This window comes from Paramisgurnus dabryanus, chromosome 1, assembly GCF_030506205.2.
Source record: "Paramisgurnus dabryanus chromosome 1, PD_genome_1.1, whole genome shotgun sequence".
NCBI classification, from domain to species: Eukaryota; Metazoa; Chordata; class Actinopteri; order Cypriniformes; family Cobitidae; genus Paramisgurnus; species Paramisgurnus dabryanus.
In genome coordinates this window covers 32,330,092-32,354,705 of record NC_133337.1, presented here as the reverse complement: position 1 = coordinate 32,354,705, position 24,614 = coordinate 32,330,092, and the positions used below count along the sequence as shown (strand labels likewise).

The 24,614-nt window shown below is 36.8% G+C and overlaps 2 protein-coding genes across 2 annotated transcripts; both read right to left on the bottom strand.

The window, feature by feature from the left end:
• Nucleotides 1-34: 34 nt before the first annotated feature.
• On the bottom strand, nt 35-13,859 carry cax1 (cation/H+ exchanger protein 1). The gene is made up of 20 exons (XM_065289691.2): nt 13,739-13,859; nt 12,071-12,226; nt 11,806-11,909; nt 11,608-11,716; nt 10,906-11,022; nt 10,759-10,820; nt 10,405-10,590; nt 9,912-10,097; nt 8,510-8,609; nt 7,785-7,926; nt 6,584-6,767; nt 6,336-6,435; nt 6,135-6,253; nt 5,797-5,834; nt 5,599-5,717; nt 5,352-5,497; nt 2,816-2,910; nt 1,170-1,248; nt 980-1,088; nt 35-327 (listed from the first exon to the last, which is right to left on the bottom strand). Exons 1-20 carry the CDS (start codon nt 13,839-13,841, stop codon nt 254-256), a joined length of 2,328 nt encoding a protein of 775 aa, XP_065145763.1. The 5' UTR covers nt 13,842-13,859; the 3' UTR covers nt 35-253.
• A 1,056-nt stretch (nt 13,860-14,915) lies between these two features.
• smo (smoothened, frizzled class receptor) lies at nt 14,916-24,319 on the bottom strand. Its single transcript, XM_065289694.2, has 12 exons — nt 23,515-24,319; nt 22,741-22,949; nt 22,449-22,658; nt 21,546-21,718; nt 21,194-21,413; nt 20,982-21,105; nt 20,797-20,889; nt 19,317-19,425; nt 19,004-19,189; nt 18,776-18,924; nt 18,341-18,475; nt 14,916-17,931 (listed from the first exon to the last, which is right to left on the bottom strand). Exons 1-12 carry the CDS (start codon nt 23,765-23,767, stop codon nt 17,321-17,323), a joined length of 2,472 nt encoding a protein of 823 aa, XP_065145766.1. The 5' UTR covers nt 23,768-24,319; the 3' UTR covers nt 14,916-17,320.
• Between the last annotated feature and the right edge of the window lie 295 nt (nt 24,320-24,614).

The window sequence follows — 24,614 nt, the reverse complement described above, 5'->3', positions numbered from 1 at the left end:
GGTGTTTCTCAACATCAAGAAAGAATTATGAAAGGGATACAAAAGTTTTATTAGTATACATCCATTTTTTTTTTTTTTGTATGTCAGTAAAAAATGTTTTATACATATAGTGAAATTACTTCTAGCTCCAATGTAATCAGGATTACATATAAGAGCATTTAATGTGCTGGAAAAACAATGTTGTAAGACAAACATGTACACAAGTACGAATTAGAGACATAACAACAACAATAAAATAGGAAAAACTCATTTCTCAGCAGCCGAGGGGAGCAGGTGCAAAAAAGTACAAGGCCAGGAGAATGAGGTAAACAACCACCAGAGCCGTGCCTGTACAAGGACATAAAAAACATTTTAGACAGGATGACACAAAGGTTTTCAAAGCAAAAGTATACTATTATAGATGCAAAACCCTCTAAGTGCGTCTGACATGTTTTCTTGTAGATGCGCATCAGGCTCTTATGTTTAGGTTCAATAATTTCACTTTAATAGCAAATGAAAAGGTTATTAGTCAGATATTGAAATGCCTTGTTTTCACAAATGTCACTTTAGTCATTTCACTGGTATTTAACAAATTTGACTCTTTTTCTGCAAAACCCTCTAAGTACATGCAAAGAAAAAGACAAACTATTAACTGTTTACGGAATATTAATTTATTCCGTAAACCAGGGATTTTTTTTATCTGGGCACTGCGTAAAAAAATCATTGTGGTATTTAAAGGATTCTGCCAGCAAACTGATTTTCTGAATGGCCTGAGGCCGGGATTAAACAGATTTGAAGCTAAAGTATTTGATGAACGTATAATCGTTCTCATTTTTGATGGGGGTGGTATTTAGTGGCTTTGCATCTGAGCTCTTCAATAATACGCAAGTATTGTTGTGTACAAGGAGCAACAACATGCAAATTCATTAGGATTTACTCACCCATAATGTCCTGGTTTCTTTTATCACTATACTTTAAAAACAGTACTAATAAGACCTACCCTGGAAGTAGTCACACTTTCCATCCATAAATATGTAGTTGACCAAGATAACGCTGAAGATGCTCGCCCACAGGTGTAAATCACTGAATATGAGGACAAATCCAACATCCTTGAGGAAAGAAACAATGATATCAGGCATAATCTGAACCATGCATAAGCATTTGATGTTCAAATATTAAGTTTTACTTACAAAAAAAGCATTGAACAAGATCAATAATGGTATTTGCAGCATGCACACTTGAACCGCAATACAACTTCCCACTTCCAGACTAGATAACAAAAAACAACAACAACATTATAGACAGAGATTGCACATTAGAAACAGTGATGTATGTTAAAGAGCACCTATTTCATTGCTAAAACAACGTTATTTTGTGTATGTGGTGTAATACAATGTGTTTGCGTGGTTTATGGTTCAAAAACACATTATTTTCAGCATAAAGTACATTTTTGTAACTCCAGATTTCACTCTCTTCCTAAAATGCACGGATTTGAAAAGCTCTGTGTTTTTGATTGGCCAGCTAATCTGTACATTGTGATTGGCCTGAATACATCCAATGTCAGCCAGAAATGTAACGCTTGTTACCATGTTTGAAAGATTCAGTCACAATGCAATTCTAACAGGAGTTAACTTACAGGCTGAGTCCGAAGCGGGAGGAATTATGATAATGTCGGTCTTGTCTAAATCACCAATCCCAGGAAGTGAACTGTTGCCTACAATCCATGTGTTTGTTGTAGTCCAAGAAAAGAGATTTACATTGGAGACGATAACTCACGTCATCGTTTACCTTGGGGTTTGTACTTTTTGCATATCGTTAAAGGAAAATTCCGGTCTTTAACACTTTGAGTCTCATTTCTGGTTTGTTTTGGATGAACTACAGTGATGGACACAGACATTTTGACAATGGGTCGTGTCTTGAGTTTTTGACTCGTTTAGAAGCGTCTCTTGACTGCTTCAGAATGGAAGTCAATGACCATGCACAAACATGTCATTAAAACAACACTTAACGTTCATTTTCAAAACTGTACTACTCACCGAGTGGTTCGTGGTGTTTGTTGATTAAAAACAAATATATTGGTGCAATGTATGATTTTAATCCGTGTTATTTGCTATAGTGGAACTATTTTTTCAGATACCTCACAACCGCGTATATACTTCCGCTCTATATAGGAGTCTGAAGCGTTAGCACACTCCTGACCACTTGATGGCGACAAACACTTTGCCATACAAGTAAGCTCGGTGTCTAGCGTATAGACAGTCACAATCGAGCTCAACTTCAAACCAAAAGCTGGTCACTGAGCCATCAAATATGGGAAAAATTTCTTCTGAGAGAAACCGAGCGAAAAAACTACAACCACATGTAAAAAGACCCTTTTCTGTTTCCCGGCGGCAGAGTGATATATCAGCGAGCAATGAGTCTTCCAAGAGAAGTCGATGGAATTTTACTAAATGCCAAATAAAACATGACAGAAACTGTATTTCGCTACACAACTTGTTTTTAATCATCAACGAACACCACAAACCACTCGGTGAGTAGCACAGTTTTGAAAATGAACGTTAAGTGACATGTTTGTGCATGGTCATTAATTTCCATTCTGAAGCAGCCAAGAGTTTCTAAACAAGTCAAAAAGTCAAGACACGACCCATTGTCAAAATTTCAGTGTCCATCACTGTAGTTCATCCAAAACAAACCAGAAATGAGACTCAAAGTGTAAAATACCGAAATTATTCTTTAACATGTACTAACACACACTTACACACCAAAGGAAATGTAAAATCGTGAATCGGACCATAGGTGCCCTTTAATGCAGTTTTAACATTAAATAGTTTTTAACCTGAGACTGATGTTGTTCTGAAGAGCAAACTGGATCCCATTGACAATCTCAGGAAGCTCAGGAACCATGGCTAGGACGGTAACTCCAATAAAATACTGCAAAAAGATAACGCACATCTTAGATTTTAGGTGAAATCTAAATAAATCTAAAATAATGTCTCATGAGAGATGTATAGGTGTAAATACATCTTAAAAATGTTGCTGGGTTCAACCTATGGTTGCATAACATCAACCCAGCTTAGGTTTAGATATGAAGTATCTGACATGTTTCCCTGTAAATAAGCATTTTTTTAATCAGGCTCGTATTTAGGTTCAGTAATTTCACATTAATGGCGATGAAAAGGTTATTAGTCAGTAATTAAAATGAGTTATTTTCACTTTAGTCATTTCTCTGGTACTTAAAGATGCAGTTTGTATAATTTTCGCCGCTAGATGGCGCCAGATCAAACAATAACAATGATGTTGTTTACTGACGCTCTGAAGCAGCGTGGAATTATGGGATTTGTAGTCTTTAACTCAACCACTGATGGCCATCAATCAGACGCGAACAAGAAATCACGTAAGGTAATCAAGTCTTATAAATGTTGCGTTTGATGACATCGTTTATTTCATTATGTAAGTTTATATGTGATGTTCAAAACGAAATTGTTAGTCATATTGATATTACAGTATTAGTCCAAATTCGATGGTAAACACAGCACAGAATTAAGTTTTCAACTTACAATCTACAATGATTTTTGACATAATGTATTGACAGTACAAATCTTATTGTGAAGTGTCTTAAAATGACCATTTATATTGCTGTACAATACCTTTTGATGTGCATATCGTCCGCGGGAAGACGCGCTGATTACAATCTACACACTAATGTTGTGATCAATATAATAGCATACGTTTTTTGAAGGGTTACGAATCAAAACAACTCACCCATCGCGTAAAACACAAGCAGGATCAGAATCTCGGTCTAGTTAAATGTTGTGGTGAAGCTCTCTCCATCCAGATAATGCAACAAATTGATCCTCCCTCGTTTTGTTCCAAACTCTTCTTGGGTCGTTTGATTGGCCCGTACGCTTACAGGAGCTGACACAACCAGCGGCAGACGGTACAGAGATATCCATAAGTTCATAAGCAAGCGCGTAGCCCGACAGGCGCTATCGCATAGTTCCGCATTTGTCCACAACACTGGCTCACTGCGTCCGAAAAGTCAAGGCAGTGAGGACTTGTTGCCTCGCTGCCTCATGAGGAAATGACTTCGGCCTCGGAGGCCTGAAGGCCGCTCAGAGAAAGGCTTTCCGACGCACTTCAAAGGCAGCGTGTTTGAAATATAAACAGAGAGCGCCTTTGTGATAACTAATCACATATTTGAAAACTACAATACTAATTTCTCGCTAGAAATGCAATTAAAATGCTTAAAAAGTGAAAATATACGTTTATTTTCACTAAATTTGTGCTCCAGCTGATTCCTTGGCCGCCATTTTATTTGTTCGAGCTCGACCACTGTTGTCATGTCGTTTACGTCAGTAAAGGCGGTGACAAAGGGTCACATGGATATTAACGTCATTGACAGGAGACTGCACTGCCCCGTGTCAATGTTTTGAATGGAAATTTTCTCATGATTTACAAGTAGTTGAAAACATTACAGATATTGATAGTAATCAGCTGGACAAAATATATAACACTGGCCTAGTGGTTTTTGGACATTTCACTGCAAATATCTTACAAATTGCACCTTTAATAAATTTGACTGTCTTTTGCTGCAAAACCCTCTTAAGCCGCCTTTCCACAGCACATGACAAACGACGGCCGATAAACCGGAAGTCATTAATTTCCTATGTGGAGTCGCAAAGGGGTTGCGTGAGGTGCCGACCATCTGCGGATGCGCAAATATCGGATCCGTTTTGAGCGTTGGATCGGTAAAAAAATTTAAACTTGTGCGACTAAACCGCATGCGATATGCCGACCAGAAGTTATGTATTTCATTGTATTCCAATCACAAACTGTGTGTGAGGTGAAAATGATTCATCCTTTTGGTTTAACTTTATTATAAACACTTGATTCCTTAAAAAAAACACTTGATTACTGATAAGTGATACATTATTAATTTAATTTGTGTACGTTATTATTTTAATCTTGTCTTTATATGTTCTCTCCAAAAAATATTGGCAATCTTTGTCATATATGCATAGCTGTTTATTGTTTTTATTTATTTGCGTTCATTTATTTATTCCACCATGGTAAACATAAGAATTAAGCCTTTTGCACTGGAATGAGCTTCTCTTCCCATATACGATTAAACTGAAACTTCATTACGACTGCCACTAGGGGGAGAACTCCGACTGTCGTTTCCGTATGTCGTGTGCAGTGGAAAGGCGGCTTTAGTGCATGCATGCTTTTTTGGCAAAAACCTCCACTTAAAAAAAATCTAATTCTTTGGACAAGACAAAATGAAGTAAACGGTTGTATATGAAGAGTGTATACGAAGGTGATATAATGTTCAGGATAGTACATGCAATGTGCGAATATATACGATTTAGTACCTGCGAGACACTGGAGTTTGAAATGATGGGTTTGATGTTCTCAGTGGTGAGATCGGCACAAGCTGACATCATCACTGTAGCCAGTATGAGGACGACCAGAGCTCTCATTCTAGACCAATGGACCACCGCACCGTGATCGCTTATTACTGACACACAAACAGAAAATCCAAAGCATCGAATCTGCATCTTTTATGTGTTTAACAATACATGCATAATGTCTAAAAATGAAACTCTCGCAAACACACACCATGACAATGGTCATCGCTGATGTGGATGTCATAAATGTGCGAATGAGTTTTCAAGGTGAAGATCAGACCGATGAGATATGCCGCAGGTAACAGGACAGACACGGTGTAAACTAAAGGCCTAAAAAACACACAGCACTTTATTTGCTTAAAAAAGTTTGCTTTTAAACATTTTCACGTTTGTTTTTTTTATTACTCACTCGATATGGCTCAAGAAAAGAGGTCGATTGTTTTCACTCTGTGGAAAATCAAATTGTACACTGTTAGAAAAATGGTCACTGGGGCTGTACCTTTTTAAAAGATCCTAATATGCATCATTAGGTACAGATATGTATACATTTGAGATACCTATATGCATCTTTGAAGTATCAATTTGAAATCTTTAGTTGCAAAGTGCATGTGTTTTGAAAGGGTACAGGTCCCAGTGACAGCTGGGGTACATATTTTGGCCATATTTTGACAGTGTGGACGTGCACAATTCAATTATTGTGATTTGAATCAATCCATAAATACTTAAAAATATCTCGTTTCAACATACCAGATCATAATGGCAATTGTTGCATATGAAAGGCTTATTGGTGTTGTTAGGAGAGTTGCTGCAGCCTTCACATATAAAGTTTCCATAAGCCTTTGAAAACAGCGTGGGGGCAAAAACGCCTGTAATCGGACATAGGAAGGAAAAACTTTAGTTTTTGAGTAAATGATGACAGAATTATGGGTGAATATCAAACCTTCTTACCTCCCACAGAAATGAAGAGCAGAGCTGAGCTGACGCCGGCCGACCTGCTGTTAAATCTCTGTTCTCTGTGCTTACACCCACCGATGATCATACAGATCCCCTAAAAAGCACTCACCGATCACAGGCAAAATAAATAAAGAGAGAATATAACTGAGGTTAGGTTCATTTTATCATGTTTGGGACTTTTAACAGACATGTCACGTGTAACACACACACACACACACACACACACACACGGTTGCGCTCACAGGTATGAAGAGGATGCAGCCCAGCAAGGTGCCGGTGAGAGCAGATTTCACAATCTCAGCGTAACATTTGCTGCCTGCACGCTGGCCCTGCAGCAAAGCCGTTATGTAAAAAGCCATCTCTGTGATCGAGCCGAACGTGGCGTTTACAACCGCTCCCACGGCGAAGTTACTCTGTGCTGAAATACTAAAGACGACACGGTAGTATTAAAATTTTTTATATTGTGATACAAAGGTACAAAATTATCACGATCAATGTAAATAACTACATAAAATCTAGCACCCCCTAGTGTGTGGATCAGTTTCTTCATTTTTATCTTTTGAATTCTGAATTGATCATATGCAATGTTTTTAGTTGCATTTTGGGGTTTTGCAACTGTTTAGTATGTCTTGTCCAAAAAAAAGCTTGCATGCTCTTAGAGGGTTTTGCAGTGAAAGACAAATTTGTCTGAAATGACATTGTGAAAATAAGGCATTTTAAAGGGGACGTTTCACAAGACTCAAGTTGTCAAATAAATATTTGCTGTCCTCAGAGTACGTATGTGAAGTTTTAGCTCAAAATACCATATAGATAATTTATTATAGCATGTTAAAATTGTCACTTTGTAGGTGTGAGCAAAAATTTGCTGTTTTGGGTGTCCTTTTAAAAGCAAATAAGCTGATCTCTGCACTAAATAGCAGTGTTGTGGTTGGATAGTGCAGATTTAGGGGTGGTATTATTATAATAAGATCCCCTTCTGACATCACAAGGGGAGCCAAATTTCAATTACCTATTTTTTTTCACTTGCTTGCAGAGAATGGTTTACCAAAACCAAGTTACTAACATTTTCTAGATTGATAGAAGTATTGGGGGCCCAATTAACATGGAAAAAGTCAGATTTTCTTGATATGTTCCCTTTAATGACCAACTATCAACCTTTTCATTGCCATTAAAGTACAATTACTGAACCCAAACATGAGTCTGAAAACAATTTAAATGACAAGAATTATTTATTTAGCAGACGCTTTTATCCGAATCAACCTACAATTGGGAGAGCATTTAACATTTTGTCCACAAATCTTCAAACCAAACAATATAATGCATTTTTCTTTGAAGTACATAATATTCAAGTATCCATAGGTGATGCAAGCTAAATGTGCATCTAAAACGACATTACTTCCCAAACAAGCTATTATTGCTTAAAATATGGATTATTATCGTTACCTTGCTATCCCCATTCCGATGTAGTAAGACAATGGTATAATGGAGCTCACGGATGTGGCAAACTTCACTTCAGAGCTCACAAAAATATTCTCTCTGTCCACATAGCCAATCACCATAGTGATGACGACCAACGGCAGCAGGTCTGAATGAAGGGTTTTAAAGAGTTTAACAGACACATACAGCTAATCTCGAAAATAAATGATTGGGTTTAAACCATGGTTGGGTAAAAAGTGGACAAACACAATTGTTAGGTTAAAGGTGCACTGTGTAACATTAAGAAGAATCTCTTGACAGAAATGCAATATAATATACATAACTATATTATCAGTGGTGTATAAAGACCTTAGATAATGAACCGAATTGTTTTTATTACCTCAGAATGAGCTGTTTTTATCTAAATACACCATGGGTCCCCTTACATGGAAGTGGGCATTTTGCGTCGCCATGTTTCTACAGTAGCCCTAAACGGAAAACTACAGAGCTCGTTTTGTCCCTAAGTGGTCTCAGTTCTGTGGCAGCTACCGTAGCTTCTCATTGCGATTCAAAAGGGAGGCTGGTTGCAACCTCCGCTAGATGCCACTAAAATCACATACTGTACCTTTATCTTATATATCCAGCCTGAGACATCTGACTCTAGAATAAAGCTTACAGATTTACAAACCATTTCTCATATTGGAAATGTATATCGGCAACTAGTAAAAAATTGGGCCTGTTATAAAGGATACTGACAGCAAACACATTGATTCCATCCACAGTGTATTTGTAGTAATACCAGTTGAAAGCGTTATAACAACAGAGCAAAACTCTGGTCTCACAGCCTTGTGGCTAAAAAAAAAAGAAGAGAAGATCAAACATTAAATTAACCCAAAAATCTTTGCATATAATGTCAAACCTACTCTCTCAGAAAAAAAGATACAAAAGTGGTCACCTTAAAAGTACCAAATGTATACATATCTGTACCTAAATGGTCTGAGAATAGAGTTATAAACCAAATAAGCTTAAAGGATTACTCCATTTTCTTAAAATAAAAATCCAGATAATTTACTCACCACCATGTCATCCAAAATGTTGATGTCTTTCTTTGTTCAGTCGAGAAGAAATTATGTTTTCTGAGGAAAAGGGACTTTAATAGACCCCAACATTTAATACTTAACTCAACACTTAAAGTTTTTTTCAACGGAGTTTCAAAGAACTATAAATGATCCCAAACGAGGCATAAGGGTCTTATCTAGCGAAACGATTGTCATTTTTGACAATAAAAATAACAAATATACACTTTTAAACCACAACTTCTCATCATGTAGATCTGGTCGTGATGCGCCAGCTGACCCCACGCAATACGTCATCACGTCAAGAGGTCACAGAGGACGAACGCGAAACTCCGCCCCAGTGTTTACAAGCGTCTTGAAAGAGGACCGTTCCTACGTTGTTGTATGTCAACTGATACTAATTAATGTCTTTGTGTCAGTTTATTGTTTACAATGGTCCGCAAATGTGCGTTTTATATATGTAACACGTGACCTCCCTACGTCACTACGCATTTACGTTAGGTCGCGCTGGACCGGACCTACACGAAAAGTTGTGGTTTAAAAGTACATATTTTTTATTTTTCTTGTCAAAAATGACAATCGTATTTCTAAATAAGACCCTTATGCCTCGTTTGGGATCGTTTATAGTCCTTTTAAACTCCGTTGAAAAAACTGTTAAGTGTTGAGTTAAGTATTAAATGTTGGGCTCTATTAAAGTCCATTAAAATGAGAAAAATCCTGCAATGTTTTCCTCAAAAAACATAATTTCTTCTGGACTGAACAAAGAAAGACATCAACATTTTGGATGACATGGTGGTGAGTAAATTATCTGGATTTTTCTTTTAAGAAAATTGAATATTCCTTTAAGGTCATGGTTTCTGTATTATAACCCAAAGATAAATTTGAGAGATGTTAAGACAATCCAAACAATTGAGAAACACACACATCAGTTTAATTTATAATGACATTCAGCTTGTACAATTCGTATGTATCCCTTTTTAAAAACACCCAATTTCAAATCATCAGTTTTATGGCAAAGTGATCTATAAACCAATCTCAGTGTCAGATAACGTAAACGTACAAAACGTGCAGTGCTCACCTTTTTCACTGTGTGAACTATGACCTCTTCGGGTGGCATAAGCAAGATGGTGCTCACTGTCCTGACATTCATCTTTGCCACAGGGATGGTGAAAACTATCATCCAGGAGATGAAGATGGCCAGGGAATGAACCACAACCAGCAGCGGGTATCCCAGCACCAGCCAAACATAAGTGCTTAACCGACACTAAGAATACGACACATAAACTTAGGGGCTTTATCAGTGTGATGTCACATTAACAAGAGAATCTAAATGGCTTGTCTAATGAGATTGCTCTGGTTCAAGGAGGATAAAAATGGAAAAATGGGTACACTTTTTTATGTATGGTGATTATGTTCACACACATTTGTGTCCAAACCATAATATGGGACCTTTAAAGATTCAGTTCACACATAAATATGATTTTTCAACAAGCCTTTAAGCAAAATATAAAAATATTAGCAAAAATTGCTAAAAGCATCTAGTAAAAATTCTTTCAAACTGGCGGCCTCACCCAATAACGTATCCGCTTTGTGGGAGGAAGAGCAGTCACAGGGATTTCTGTGGTGATGGCAGGAGCGGAGGGCAGCAAAGGCGTAGTCTCCTTCTCCCGCAAGGACTCCTTAACCTCATCCACCTCCTCCGGAATGGCCTCGCAGTGCGGGAATTTCATACAACATTTCCTCAAGATATTGATGCTCTAAAGAACAGGAGGAAAGATTCATAACCCATGAAGTCACATTTCACATAAGCTTCTCTGTAAATGGATTCATGGTATAGTCGAAATCAATTATGGCATGAAGATAACCGATTTGGAAATGAATTTAGGCTTGTGGGATTCAAATGAAACGTGCTTCAAAAAACATACCTTTCTCAATGCCTTTCCAAACGGCCATAAGAAGTAACCTGACAACTGCAGGCATAGTTTTCCTATTACACAGCATGAGATTCATCAAACTTGAAATGGGGTAATAATGAAACTATAACAATAAATCCTTAAATATATCGAACATACCATATGGGATCCCGGCAATGGAGCAAAACATCACTAGACTGACCAATAAATAAAATAAAGAGAGCCACCAGCCAAATAGCAACACATACACTACATTCCCAAAAGTGACCAGTGAACCTATAAGCAAAACAGAAAGACACATACTTACACATACAGAAATTTTGGTTTAAAAAGATGTCTAACAGGGCCAAATTTGGGCTGTCAATAAAAATTGAATAGATGTCTAACTATAGCCCTAAAATAAATTAAAATAAATGAAAGCAAACAACTTGTAATTACTGTTGACTTTGCTTACATGATGGAATATCATCCCGCAAGTTATTTTGGCAAAAACGACATGTAACCAAATTCAATTTTATTTTGGCTAGAAATTACTTATATCCGTTCTACAGTTAACCTTGACAGTGAAATGGCGGCTATTGCTTGCTGGGCCTCCTTCTAACAAACAGACCGCACACAACTAATGTTTTTAGTAAGGCATGTTCGTTAAAACTAGTTATATTTACTAATTAAACTAAGGCCTAGTCCTGTGTTAAGATAATCCCTGTCCGGATAACCACCCCTCAATGTCTTTAATAGACCTTTTAAAATTCCATGATCTGTGGGAACCCTGTATAACTCTTTATTGTATTTAAACATAATGCGTATACCTAATGTTTTCTGTGCAGACTGTATCTTACTTTCCGATTGATTCTTCCTAACCTGTGTGATGTTTGATGTAGTTGAGCTCAGAATAAAGTTCCTTAACCACATCTGATCGATCCTCGATGGGCCGCTCAGTCACATGACTCTTCCATTTTCTGAAACCAAACTGCCATACAAACAACCAAATAACTTATTTGAGCAACCCTGGCTGCTAATGCAGAGAGGAATATTTTATCAGCAGTCACATTGACACACCTTGTAGTTGTTGGCGAGTTTGTGCGCCTCCACCTCGTTTTCCGCTCGGATGGTGGTCCTGATGCTCGCTTCCTGCCAGACGTCATCAGGGCACCGCGAATGCCCTGAAAAGATAAAAAAACTTTCTATACACTACAAAAAAAAATGTTTGATGGTTTAATATTAGGTAGACAAACCCAACATTGGTTTTAATAGCGTTAAATGTGGTTTAACATTTCTCATGCAAGTTCTCATCAAAAGTGGATAGACTAGGATAAATTCTTACTGTGGGCAGAAAGGCATTTTGGAGTGTAATGTCCTAAATACTGTGAGGTACAGGGAGATGGGGTATCCGGGATCTCAAGATAAGCACCAGCCACACACAGTCGGTCGCATTGGGAGCTACAGCGGCGGCCCCTAGGGTCATAGTCCCAAATGGGCTCTAAACATACAAAACACTCATATCATTAGATTTAGAAGTTTCGCATGGTCATTTAAGGATTGTGGTCAAGACCCAACCAACCAGTGCAGAACTAACACAAGACTCCTGATCACGTCACATGAAAACACTGTGTCTGATCACATTCTGAATGCATATCATGCCATAAGATTTTACAAAGACCCATAGTAATAAGAAAAATAAAACACAGTATGATGTACTGGGCAAAGAATCACGATTAATCACATACAAAATAAAAGTAATTTTTAGCATAATATAGGAGTACGTGTCATTTTTATGTATATATAAATAAACACACATTCATGTATGTATTTTAAAAACATATTTATTTATTTATTTGTATATTTTCTATATTTAAAAAATTGATATATAAATAAAACATTTCTGATGTGTATATATGTATTATATACATAATATTTGCACACAGTACACATGAATATATTATGCAAAAATGCACTTTTATTTTGAATGTGATTAATCGCAATTAATCTTTGCCCAGCACTAGTAATAATAATAATAATAATAATAATAATAATAATAATAATAATAATAAGCAGATGTTGCATATTATTTTAACACAAAAAGCCCAGTTTACTCATTAAGCCATGAGTACAATAAAAAATAAATATATTGAAATAAATTAAAAGTTGAACTTATACCCACAATGAAACCAAAACTATCACATAATCTCCAAAAATAACCAAAAATTTTATTTTAATGTCAATAAATGCCCTAAAACTTTTCAAGTAAATGTCAAATAGCTTAATTAAACTGGATATTTTTTTCATAAATTGGTGACAGATTAAATAAACAGATTAAAGTGCGTTTAAATAAACAAGAATTAAGTTAACCTATGTCTTTTGTGCTTACTTTAGGAATAATGGTTGTGTTGTAGGACTTCACGATATTGAAGAAAATGCGATACGTGATAACTTGCTAAATGATGCGATAAACGATATGCGATAGGACAGTCCTTTACGTTTGTAAAAATCAATTTGAACTTAGTAATATGTTTAAAACTGAAAATTATATAACAAACGCATCATCTTTCACGCGTCAGCACACACAAACACTCATTTGTGTGCTACCTCATAACCTTTTGACGTATTAAAACAATTGAATATTGTAATATTTCCACTGGGTTTCGACATATCGTGCAGCCCTACTTACCTTGTTGGTAAGGGAACTAACTAGAAGAACAGGTGAAATAAATCAATCTCTCTTCACAGGTGTGCGACATCTCCTAAGTTCAGGTACAATTTAAACTCATCACAGTTTCTACTTAGACTCTAGGCCTTTGCTAAAATCACATTGTCAACTACCAATAAAATGATTGATTGATATTACGTTTAGCATGCATTTAAAATAGTTTAGGATGGCGCCCATCGAAACAATCCAAAAACAAGCAAACAAAAATAAAATCAACGCAGCCCCCATCAAAGCAAATGTAAGTAAAGGTTAAATGAGTTTTACTGGTGTAAATATAATTTTAACCTGAGCCCTCAGTGGATCTTCTCCGACGACTCTCCACATCCGCGGACATTGTGTGTTTGGGGTGAGCCATCATCTGTACTGCAGCCGCGCGCTGCGCTACCATGAGTTCATCTCCACTGCCCGTGCGCGCCGCCGACACTTGCGGGAACGCGCACTGTCACTAACAACTGGCTAATTACGTGCTTTGATTTTAGCTTTTACATCCTCCGCAGTCAAATAATAGATATATGCATATAAATAAATAATAAATAGCCTTTATAATATTTCAAGCATATATACTTTTTTAATCATACATTGAATCTGTTTGTCAGTTTCCTGGTGACAAAAAAATACAAATTCTAATGGTTTGGTTTTCTTTTAACCCCTCAACTGGTGCAGCCCTTTTTGAGTTGGGGGGAGAAGGTGAAAAGGTGATGCACATCTTCAAATTAATATCACTTATTTTTTTTGGTCTAGAAGCCTAGTGTCTGGATGTAAAAATATTAAATAAATTTTTTTTATAGCAATTTACATTTATTGTAATAAATACAAATAATGCAATAAAGTTTATATTTTATACATAAAATAATCACACAAAAAAAATGAGGTTTGTGTTACACTTTTTGTGTTTTTTACCAACAACGGCCACTAGGTGTCAACGGTTTGCTGCATCCTCAAATTACAAATTAAAAGTCACAAATTAATAAATTACTGTCCCTGCATTATTGGTTTTGAAATAAAAAACTAAATTTTTAGACCTTTCCAATGATATATAGTTTGTTGTGATAGATTAAAATTTACATGCAAAATATTGAAGTACACTCGGTTGTCTTGCTCACTGGACATCGCCAGTTAAGGGGTTAAAATACCACTAGGAACCATCAGCTGTTTACCAATAAAACCATTAGCCTGCAAAATCCTTATGTAGTGTCTTTTGGTTCTTATTCCTGTAGATTTAATGGTGTTATATTGGTTCCCATCTGCCAAACCAAAGATTACCAGTGAAAACCCACTGAAACCGTTATGGTATATACAATTTCCATTATAACCAATACAATTCCCAATTTAATCATTAAATCCATTAGAAAATCTGTTATGTTTTCCATTGTTCTTTTAGAAACGATAGAATCCTAGCAGTATCTCATAATTACATCATTTATTTTTGTCTTGAGAATAAACAGCAACGCAGACACAATACAATAATTTTTGTGTTTATTTGTATAAACTACTTACAAAATATGACCACTTTTTTAAAAACACTGACAGCTATATTGATCAAACGTTAAGACTTGTCTCTATACCTTAGATCTTAATACCGTTTTAAAATAAACATCGCCTTATGTGGTGTGGAGATGAACTGTGTTTTTATACACAAAAAAAAAATATTCTCATGGTGACATGAAATTGAAAACATGATAAAACTCATTTTAGGTGGCAAAGCTTCAAGGGTACATGGTGCATAAAAATATTATTTCATTGTGTGTCCGAACTACAATATATACATTGAAATGAGACCCACAGAGGAAGATCTACACAAACACGCAAAAATACTGACACAAGAGAGTATGTAATGTAATGTAATGTAAAATGACTTGTGTTTGTACTTGTAGCTCTTGATAAAGCAAACTCACTATTATAAGTAAACAAAAGCAACAGTGATTGGATGAATTATCGCAAATAGCACAAACATTTTCATTAAATACATTCTTGAAGGAAAGCTTCAGTTTGTCGATAAAATGCGGCACAGCTGCAGTTTTGTTAATACTGCCATTGATACTAACACAGATCAAAGCAAAGTTTTTAAAATAAAAATAATAAAAGTGTCAATGAACTTCACCTCAAACCAACTGCACACAAAGTAAAATATTTTTTTTTTATTAAATGTCTTTTTTTGGTGGGGGGGTATTATTTACCATTGACAAAACTATGTTTTTACCAGTTTTTTTTTTTTAGCAGAACCATGATCATTTTGTAGTAACTACACTGTAAAAAAATAAACTCATATCAACATAAGCTTTTGTTTTACTTCAACTTAACAAATTAAGTTAAATAATTACAACTGGTTTATAAGTTATTTCAACTTCATACGAGTCAAACACTTAAAATAGTCGGTTCAATTAACTTAATAACCAACTTGCATTGTGTGTTTTTGGGGGTATTAACTATATTAACCATTGTAAGGGTTCCATTCCATTCCAAATACGTAACTTTTCCAAAACTTTTCTGAAATCACTCCAAAGGGAGTGAGTTACTAAAATAAGTATTTACAATGTGACATAATATAAAAAATTGTGGAAAAACAAAGTACAAAAATAGTATTTTAAGAGCGCTGTACAGTAATAAATGTAAATGTAATCTCAAGTAACCGCTGGCATTTTTAGCTACCATACAATCAACTCATATCATATTTTGACTAAAAACAATGCCCTGTGTTTTCTCTTACTCTTTGAATGAAAGAGGTGGACTTGTTCGTGATTGCACCAGGCAATATAACAAATAATAACTTTTAATAAACTCTTTTCCCCTAACAAAGTACCACATTTGTCAGTTCCCTTTCTTTCGGTCTGGAAAGCTGTGGCAGCTTTTAAAACAGGTACAGTAAACCTCGGAGTATAGTCTGTTTATTACGCGTACGCAAAGTCATGAACGTACACGAACGGTCAAACAAACAGCCTTTCAAAGCATCGTTTATTTGACTCGGATGTGTACGCAGACAAAATACAATGAATCTCCTGGACTACATAATGCATTCCCCTGTACACGCATGATGTGCGACCAATGCAATGTACGCAGGGTTAAAAAAATCTGGTGGTGTACGCACAGTACGCGTCCACTCTTCTGATGATGAAAATTGTGTCATACTTAAAAATTGACCATTCTCTGGCTTTAAAGGCGGGGTGCATGATCTCTGAAAGCCAATGTTTGCATTTGAAATCACCTAAACAAACACGCCCCATCCTAATAGAATCTGGACCTTCTTTGATAGACCCGCCCCACACATACGCAACCCAGGCAATGATGTCAGTTAGTAGACATGCCCCTCACTGCTGATTGGCTACAAGTGTGTTTTGGTAGTCGGCCCGACTCCAAAGTGTTTTTCAAAAGTCATGCACCCCGCCTTTAAGCATGTGGACTGCTTCTTTTCTGTTGGCTCCTACTGTAGTCCGTCTTCATTGAGCAAAACGAATGATAAGAAAGCTCCTGTTTTTCGTAAAACCAAGCGTCCTTAACAGAAAAAAAAAAAACAGCAACACTGGCTCAACCAATGGCGTGAGTTTGGGGTGGGACTATATGTTTAGGAGCAGAAATTATTCCTCTTTAACCCAAGATCAATAAATTGCGAGGCATTCTTGCATTGAAGCCCCATGGCACACCTGCCATAAAAGCCCAGATAGCAAACAAAACTGTGAATTTGCACACATGAAATTGTACAAAAGCCCACTGTTAAATCCAAATCATAGTTGATTGTAGTCTATTGTCTGCGTTTAATAGTATATCCTTTCGAAAATTTAGGCTATACCCCAATCTGCTCCACGTACGTTATTGTTTGGCATGTAAATCCTAGCATCCAGCACCTTTATGAGTACTAACATCTCGAAGCATTTAAAAATCTGAATCTGCATCCATTAGCTCAGCCTCCATAAGATTGGTTCTTGAGTGTATTGGAACGGTCCGCCTGCCCTCTCCACGTGGCACGACAGCAGTCCTGCCAATATTCATCACAGAAGTCTCCGGCCCAGTGTGGCGGAAAAAACCCTTAGGTTGCCATGATGATTGCTGGAAGCGATCCGAGTCATCTTGCATGCTATTTCTAAGTGTCAAGGGATTGGCAATAGGAAGGCTGGAGGGTTTGTTGCATAGGTTGGAGGAATGGTATCCTAGTCCACCGTATCTCTCCTGGTAGGGAATAGGACAGGAAGGTCGGTATTCTGGGAAGGCCCCTGGAAGCACATCTTGTTCTTCGTGCTGTCGTCGCTGCTGTTGCTCCCACAGGTTTGCCACCAGGCTGCGGTGACCTGGCAACTTTGGAAGACGCGGTACAGCGCTGTTACCAAATTCTCGTCTGTGGTAGGTAGGGTTCCTTTCGTCCTCTGCAGGACCCACTGGTCGTTCCTCCTTTCTACGCTTTTTCTTTTTCTTCTTTCTTTTAATCATTTCGGGAGAAATTTCTGCTTCGACCAGCCACAGTTTGTTTCTCTCCTCGGGAGGCGGAACTGTATGGAGAAATATGTTATATTAAAGCATACAAATGTCTGTCCAACATGGAATTTGCAGCAGCAGAATTCCAGGGAATCGGAATGCCATCCATTCATAAAACTCTGTTTATTCAATATTTTGGGTAATATGATTATGCTTTCCAATAAGAGCACAGTATAATTTGATTATGTTTAATAAATTCTAAAAATATATTTTTTTAAAGTGATGTGATCGGTAAGTTGAATGTTTTTGATTAACTCATCAAAATAATTTAATAATTTATTTTTGAAAGGACTTTTTTACATTCATTTTGGTTAGGTTATACTTGAATTTATTTACACTGTAAAACAAGCACAGAAAATGACAAAAACATGCACAAATTAATTTTTTATTTAATAACAAATCTAAATTTCTGTAGATACTAACCAGGTGTACCGGTGGGCGTCACCGAGATGTCCTGTGGTAAGATTGCACCTCTTCTAGCCACTATCTTTGTCACATGTTGGGCCCATGCAGAAGACATTTCTATTGACGGCTCATTGAGGTCAAAGTTGATACCAGCTGTTCAAAAAGGTTAAAAAGTCAAATGTTATTTATGTCTGAAAACAGAGATTAAACACTAAAAATAAATGTATTTATTCTGTGTCCAGTTTCATTGATCCTTCTACACCTCATCCAAGCCAATTAAATATTTTTCAGTCAAGCATTCCTTTATATGACACTTCCATGATTTCCAACTATCCCAATTCCATAAATTTTCCATAGCTGCAAATGTTAAACTCTGGTATTTCCAAGTTTACCACAACCATGGGAACTCTTACATCCATTGAGTGGCCGTGTAGGAGGAGGTGCACTGCTTACCCACAGGTCCCTCATGAGAGACGGTGTGCATGCTGAAGGACAGCTCTTTTTCTGGATCCTTCTGCAGTTCTTTTCGCTTTGAGAACGCTTTGGCGATCATTTTGCTCTTCTTGATGCGTTTGGGCTCATCATCACTACGTCCAATGATTCTTAGATTGAAAGAAAAAATTGTATTACGCTTAATTCAATCTATATTACAATTAAATCAAATACATTTTGGTTACCTACCTGCACCAGGTACGTTTCCAGATAAGGATGGTGGCTTTCGTCCAAACCCACGTGCTCATGGCGATGCCTGTGCCGAACATTGAGAAGAGGTTGATCTTCTCTACCAGCAAGCTTGGCCTGTTCTTGATGGCACACTCTGGGATGGGCTTGTTCGTCTGATGAGCTATGGTGACGTTTGCTTCACATCTGTATCGAAAACGACAACCAAAAAACTATTTAGGTTAGACATCAGAAACTGTTAATTTTACTACTCCAAATGACAATTGTTGACATATCTTTTAGTTGTGGATAAGTTGCATAAGATGAGACTCACAGTACATATTCCCTGAAGCTTTTTTCCCACTCAGCCTGGTTGAAGAAGTCATAGAAATGGCAGCCGAACGTGATTAAAACAAAACCAAAGGCCAAGAATCCAAATATACCTGAAAACAGAGAGAGACCATTACATATAACCATACATACAGATCTTAAAATGAAAATTTCACGAATCTTAAAGGGATAGTTAACCACAAAATTTAAAAAATCATCATTTACTCAATCACAAGTTGTTACAAACTGTATATATTTATTTGTTCTGCTGAACACAAATGAAGATAGACATATCTGGGGCACCATTGACTTTCATAGTATTATTATTTCCTACTGTGTAAGTCAATGGTGCCCCAATCTGCTTTGTAAAAATTGAAAAAAAAATCTTCTTGAGGGTAATGATAACAGATTTTTTATTTTTGGGTGAACAATCTCTTCAAATCAAATAAAGATCAAATAATTGCCACAAGTATTCTTTGCATTCGATAATCCTACACAATAGGGCAGCAAGGTACAATGAAAAGACTGAAAAATGGGAATATTGCAATACACATACCATAACTAAATGATTTTAATACATCAAAAAGTTATGCAAAGTCAGATTTTTAGGTCGATGCAGGTAGCAGAGAGACTGGAGAGACAGAGAGAGTGATGCTTTAAGTGTTGGGCAACGATTAATCACAATTAATCGCATACAAAATAGTGTGTGTGAGTGAGTTTTTGCATAATATATAAGCTTGTATATATATATATATATATATATATATATATATATATATATATATATATATATATATATATATATAAAATGCAAAAATGCTCTTATTTTGTATGCGATTAATTGTGATTAATCGTTGCCCCCCTTTCAGTTTTTAAAATATATTTTATTATTATTTGAATTATTTTTAATTTAAATCATTATTGTATCACATGTATCGCATTATAAGTTATCGCATTTCTTTCAATGTTGTGCAGCCCTACAGTGCAAACTAGGGATAATATCTATCCGAAGCAAATTTTGTCCTGTATGTTCAACCTATAAAAAGTAATTACTAAAGAAATTAAAGATGGGATGCATGATCTCTGAGCGCCATTGTTGACATTTGAAATCACAAACATGCCCCTACCCCAATTGAATATGGACCTTCTTTTGATAGACCCACATACGCAACCCAGGAAACGATGAAGGTTAGTAGACATGTCCCTTAATGCTGATTGGCTACAAGTGTGTTTTGGTACTCGACCCGAATCTCTTTTCCAAAGTGTTTTTCAAAAATCATGCACCCCGCCTTTAAAGTATGTTTGATACATTTTCATTTTACAGCTATAATATAATTCACCAGACAAAAATTTTTTCTTTTTAAACTAGATGTGTATAGGTTTTAATAATGTATTCTATATAATGTTTATATTATATTTGGTTTAAATAAACAAATCAATAAATACACTGTTTATATTTCATGAAAAGAAGTATCAAAGCTTACCAAGTCTCAGCATAGTCTCATTGATTTTACTAGCAGCTTTTTCACTCAGTAGCCCTGGATGGTTACTCTTAATAGAGAACAACGTCATAACCCCTGGAAAACAAAGTGACATGATCAATCCACACTGACAAATATGCTTATGTAACTTTCTTCATACCGTTTACAATCTCTCTTATCTCTCTTACCCCGTATTAAGAAATAGCCACCAACAACGAGTACCACACCAATGGGAGCCAGAACGAACCCAGCGCGGTATCTATAGTTCTTATAGCCGACAAAGCAAATACCACTAACCGAATCTCCGTCCACCTACAAAACAGTACAATATGCAGAGAGATGAGAAACGGCACTTTCACAAAGTTAAACGACATGGTAAAATTGCTTTAAGCCACCTCACCTCTGCAATGGCCAGAATGGCTACAGTCAGTATGAAAGGAATAGACCAAGTGACAAGGTGGAAATAGGAAGTTCTTCCAGATAAGGGCTGGTGGGTGGTGCCAAGGGCTTTGAAAGATGTGTGCCAGGCGTAGGTGAGCATAACAAACCAGATGACCCCGGACATGAGAGAATAATACACGATGACGAATATAATCACACATGATAACGTCTCGGTGGACCTGGAAAAAAGACATGGAAAAAGTAAAAACAATTATAAATCTGTTTTTTTCATTTATGCTTATTTGTGATATTAAAAATTAACTGTAATCTGTTCTTCTTAAAGGTGAATTTTCCATTGGCCTCATACTTACGATGGCTCTCCAAGCCGCATGGTGTCGTCACTTTTGCACACAATCTCTTTGCGAGCTCCGTCCATGAACTGAGCGAGCCATCCAATGCTTCCGATAAAAAAACAAGCATTGACGTAAAAGAGGATGACAGCAGGGTAACGGTTGGAATTCTTCCAGTCGGCAAGAAACGTGGCCTGTGGGAAATTGGGAGTAGGAATGAGATGCGAAATGAATAACTGCAGCACAAACTTGCACAACTTCTGTGTAAAAAATACTGCACACACATTGCTGAGCTAGGGAATGTGATTATCTTAACCGGTCTGTCTTTACATCCTTAGTTAATCTGTTAACTTATGCATATACAGTAGTATTATACTCTGGTAAAGAAATGCTCATGAGAGAAAAAAATCTAGATTTGGAAAAGAAAAATCCCTTTTACCTTTCAGTCACTTTTGATTTCTGAGAATCACAAATAATTTGAGAACATGCCAACTAAAGTCACTTTTTGTGATTTAATGTTTTCTACATAAAATCATCTTAAGAAAATTTTGTGAAAATATAACCTTGATATATTTAATATTCACTTAATAAAAACACGTCAAAGATTGAAATCAATGTTAAGCCAATGACTGAAACAAAACTTTGATGCTCATTAGGAATAATATCAATTTCTATTCACATTTTGTCCACCTAGTAGCAAATAAACAATTTTTTTTTTCTCTACGCAAACCAAAACAAAACCATGCATGCTCTTACTCCCAAAAATTGTGTATGGTCGGCCAATCAGATTAAAGCTTGCCAGATTGTGAAAGTGCTTTTTTAATAAAAAATAAATTAAAAATGCATCAGATAATCACATCTGATGGTGGTCCACGAGCCCGAGGACCACTAAAACCCTCCCTACCTTGTCTTATCTTCACCTACCAGAGTAAAGAAAGTGCACAGAAGAGTGATGGAGCCAAACATGGCGATGTAGCTGTGCATGTCCGAGTGCTCATCCTCTGTAAACAGGGGATTGTTACACTGAATCCCACAACCCTCCACATCCTTGTACCAGCTGGCTTGGATTTCAGTTTTAACCAAAGGAGCCTCACACTGTCCTGACGTATTGAACTTGATCTTCTGAACCTCATTCTGAAAGTGAAAAAGTCACACAAATTCTATACTTTAAAGTGCATTTAAAAAAAATGATTTTCTGATGGTTATTACTCCATACCTGGCAACCTTTAGGAAATTTGTCGTTGTTTTCACACTTGAGAAAGTTAGGCCAGCCTCGTTCCTGCTCAACGATGCTGCAAGGAGTGCGTGTAGCCTGGCACAGGTGTTGGCTGGGCAATTCCACCTTTCCGTTTTCACACTTCGGCATGTAAACGGCACACAGCAATGGCTGAATCACAGCCCAGCAGCGAGGAGCATTTCTCAGCCCTGGGCACAAGAGATTTGGAGATAGCAGCAGTTAATTACGGTATAACGGTATATCTGCCTAATGCATAAAAATGTAACGTATATTGGTTGGCTCCTTATGATAATGCCATGATAAATTGGCAGAATAATATGTAGCAAAGGTGACTTTCGTTACTTATAATGTTATAACATATATGTATAAATGTGCAATACTGCATAGCCCACTGAGCATTTTTATATGCATGGGAAATTGTTCATGGAAATGGCCTTTTAGGAAGATTACAGTAAACACTTGTAGATTAGGTGTGAATGTTAGAGGAAAAGGATGGATTGGCCATTATGAGGTACTTGTGAAAATTAAGAGCAGGGTGACTTCCATTATAACAGATGTAAAGGTCACATCATGGATGAAAGTTATATTTGCATATATTAAATATGCATTATTATGCAATGGAAAACAGTAACCAAACAAACATTTGAAACTGTTTAAAACTAAAATAATAACATTACCTTCCAAACGGGGACCTGCAAAGTGTCAACACAATTTAACTTTGAATTACGTTTTTAATTTATATTACAAACTCACCAGACCACATGGCCAATTTCTCAAAGGCTTCCTCCTGAGTTTCTGAGTCTTCAGCCAGAATCAGAGAAGTGTGAGTATAAGGCAAAGGAGAACCCAGGCACGTATTGTATTTCAGCACTTCGCAAGTTGTCGTTTTCTTACAAAAGTCGTTGAATATCGTTTCGTTTGGGTGTAAGATGACGGCCTGGGCGGCCATTGAGGTCCAAAGCATCCAAAAGCCTCCAACAATGGAGCACAGGCGTTTGGAGGACATCTTGGAGACGCGACAATGTAACAATGTTTCATCAAACGGTTTTAAATAAACTTTCTCCAGCCGCGCGTTACGCGCACAACGCTTTCAAATACATGCAAAGTTGCCTAAGTGCGAAGATTCCCTAGATTCCTGATCGGACATTTTTTTTTTCGTTAAAAGAAATGCCTGTTCCAAAGTTTCTTATGTTTTCTTTCTTGCCCGCGTGTTACTAAAAAGCTCATCATTGTCCATAAAACGCGCACAGGCTACGTTTGTATCAGTTTTTATGAAACTATTTACCGTTGCGTTTTTCTACTCATGAAAAGTTTGAAGAAATCCACCATCGTTAACCATCCCCCACTTTTCTGGTGGAGAGAAAAAAACTTCCCTTGAAAAGTCTGGGATTGTAACATGATCCCGGGACTGCGCGCTCCTTCCCCTCAAGCGCGCCCCCGTCCCGCCAGTTTAAAGCCGAAGCGAAGTGAGAGAAATGTTGTCAAAACTCATCTGCGCATCAGACGCAACTGACCTGAAATTCAGTCGTGTTATAGACGTCTTGACTCACACAAGAATCGGTTTTGTCCTGTCTCTGGTAGAGGGAGGAGGGGTGCGGGATAACAAAAACTTCTGTGCTCTCCCATCCCCCGCATACTGGGGCAAAACAACCAATGCCAGCCTACAGTAAAAACATACATTTATGCTTCCCTCATTGCTGTCCTGATGTCTGATCTGATATTTTAACCTGCTTTTTGATTAGATTTTTTTCCTCTTTCATCTAGCATGCAAAACAAATATGAAAGAATACATTTTTGAGGATATATAAGTATTAAGTTATTCTTGTTTCTTTAAACATTAAAGTAGGTGACAT

Excerpts from the sequence above, each read along its gene's own strand:
- cax1 (XM_065289691.2), bottom strand. The coding sequence starts at position 13,841 with ATGGTAGCGCAGCGCGCGGCTGCAGTACAGATGATGGCTCACCCCAAA. Across the intron at positions 6,768-7,784 it reads ATCGGAATGGGGATAGCAAG|TATTTCAGCACAGAGTAACT; the intron begins GTAACGATAATA and ends TGTCGTCTTTAG. Across the intron at positions 1,089-1,169 it reads TCTTGTTCAATGCTTTTTTT|GATGTTGGATTTGTCCTCAT; the intron begins GTAAGTAAAACT and ends TCTTTCCTCAAG.
- smo (XM_065289694.2), bottom strand. The coding sequence starts at position 23,767 with ATGTCCTCCAAACGCCTGTGCTCCATTGTTGGAGGCTTTTGGATGCTT. Across the intron at positions 22,950-23,514 it reads GAAATTGGCCATGTGGTCTG|GGCTGAGAAATGCTCCTCGC; the intron begins GTGAGTTTGTAA and ends TCTTGTGCCCAG. Across the intron at positions 19,426-20,796 it reads TGAGACTATGCTGAGACTTG|GTATATTTGGATTCTTGGCC; the intron begins GTAAGCTTTGAT and ends CTCTGTTTTCAG.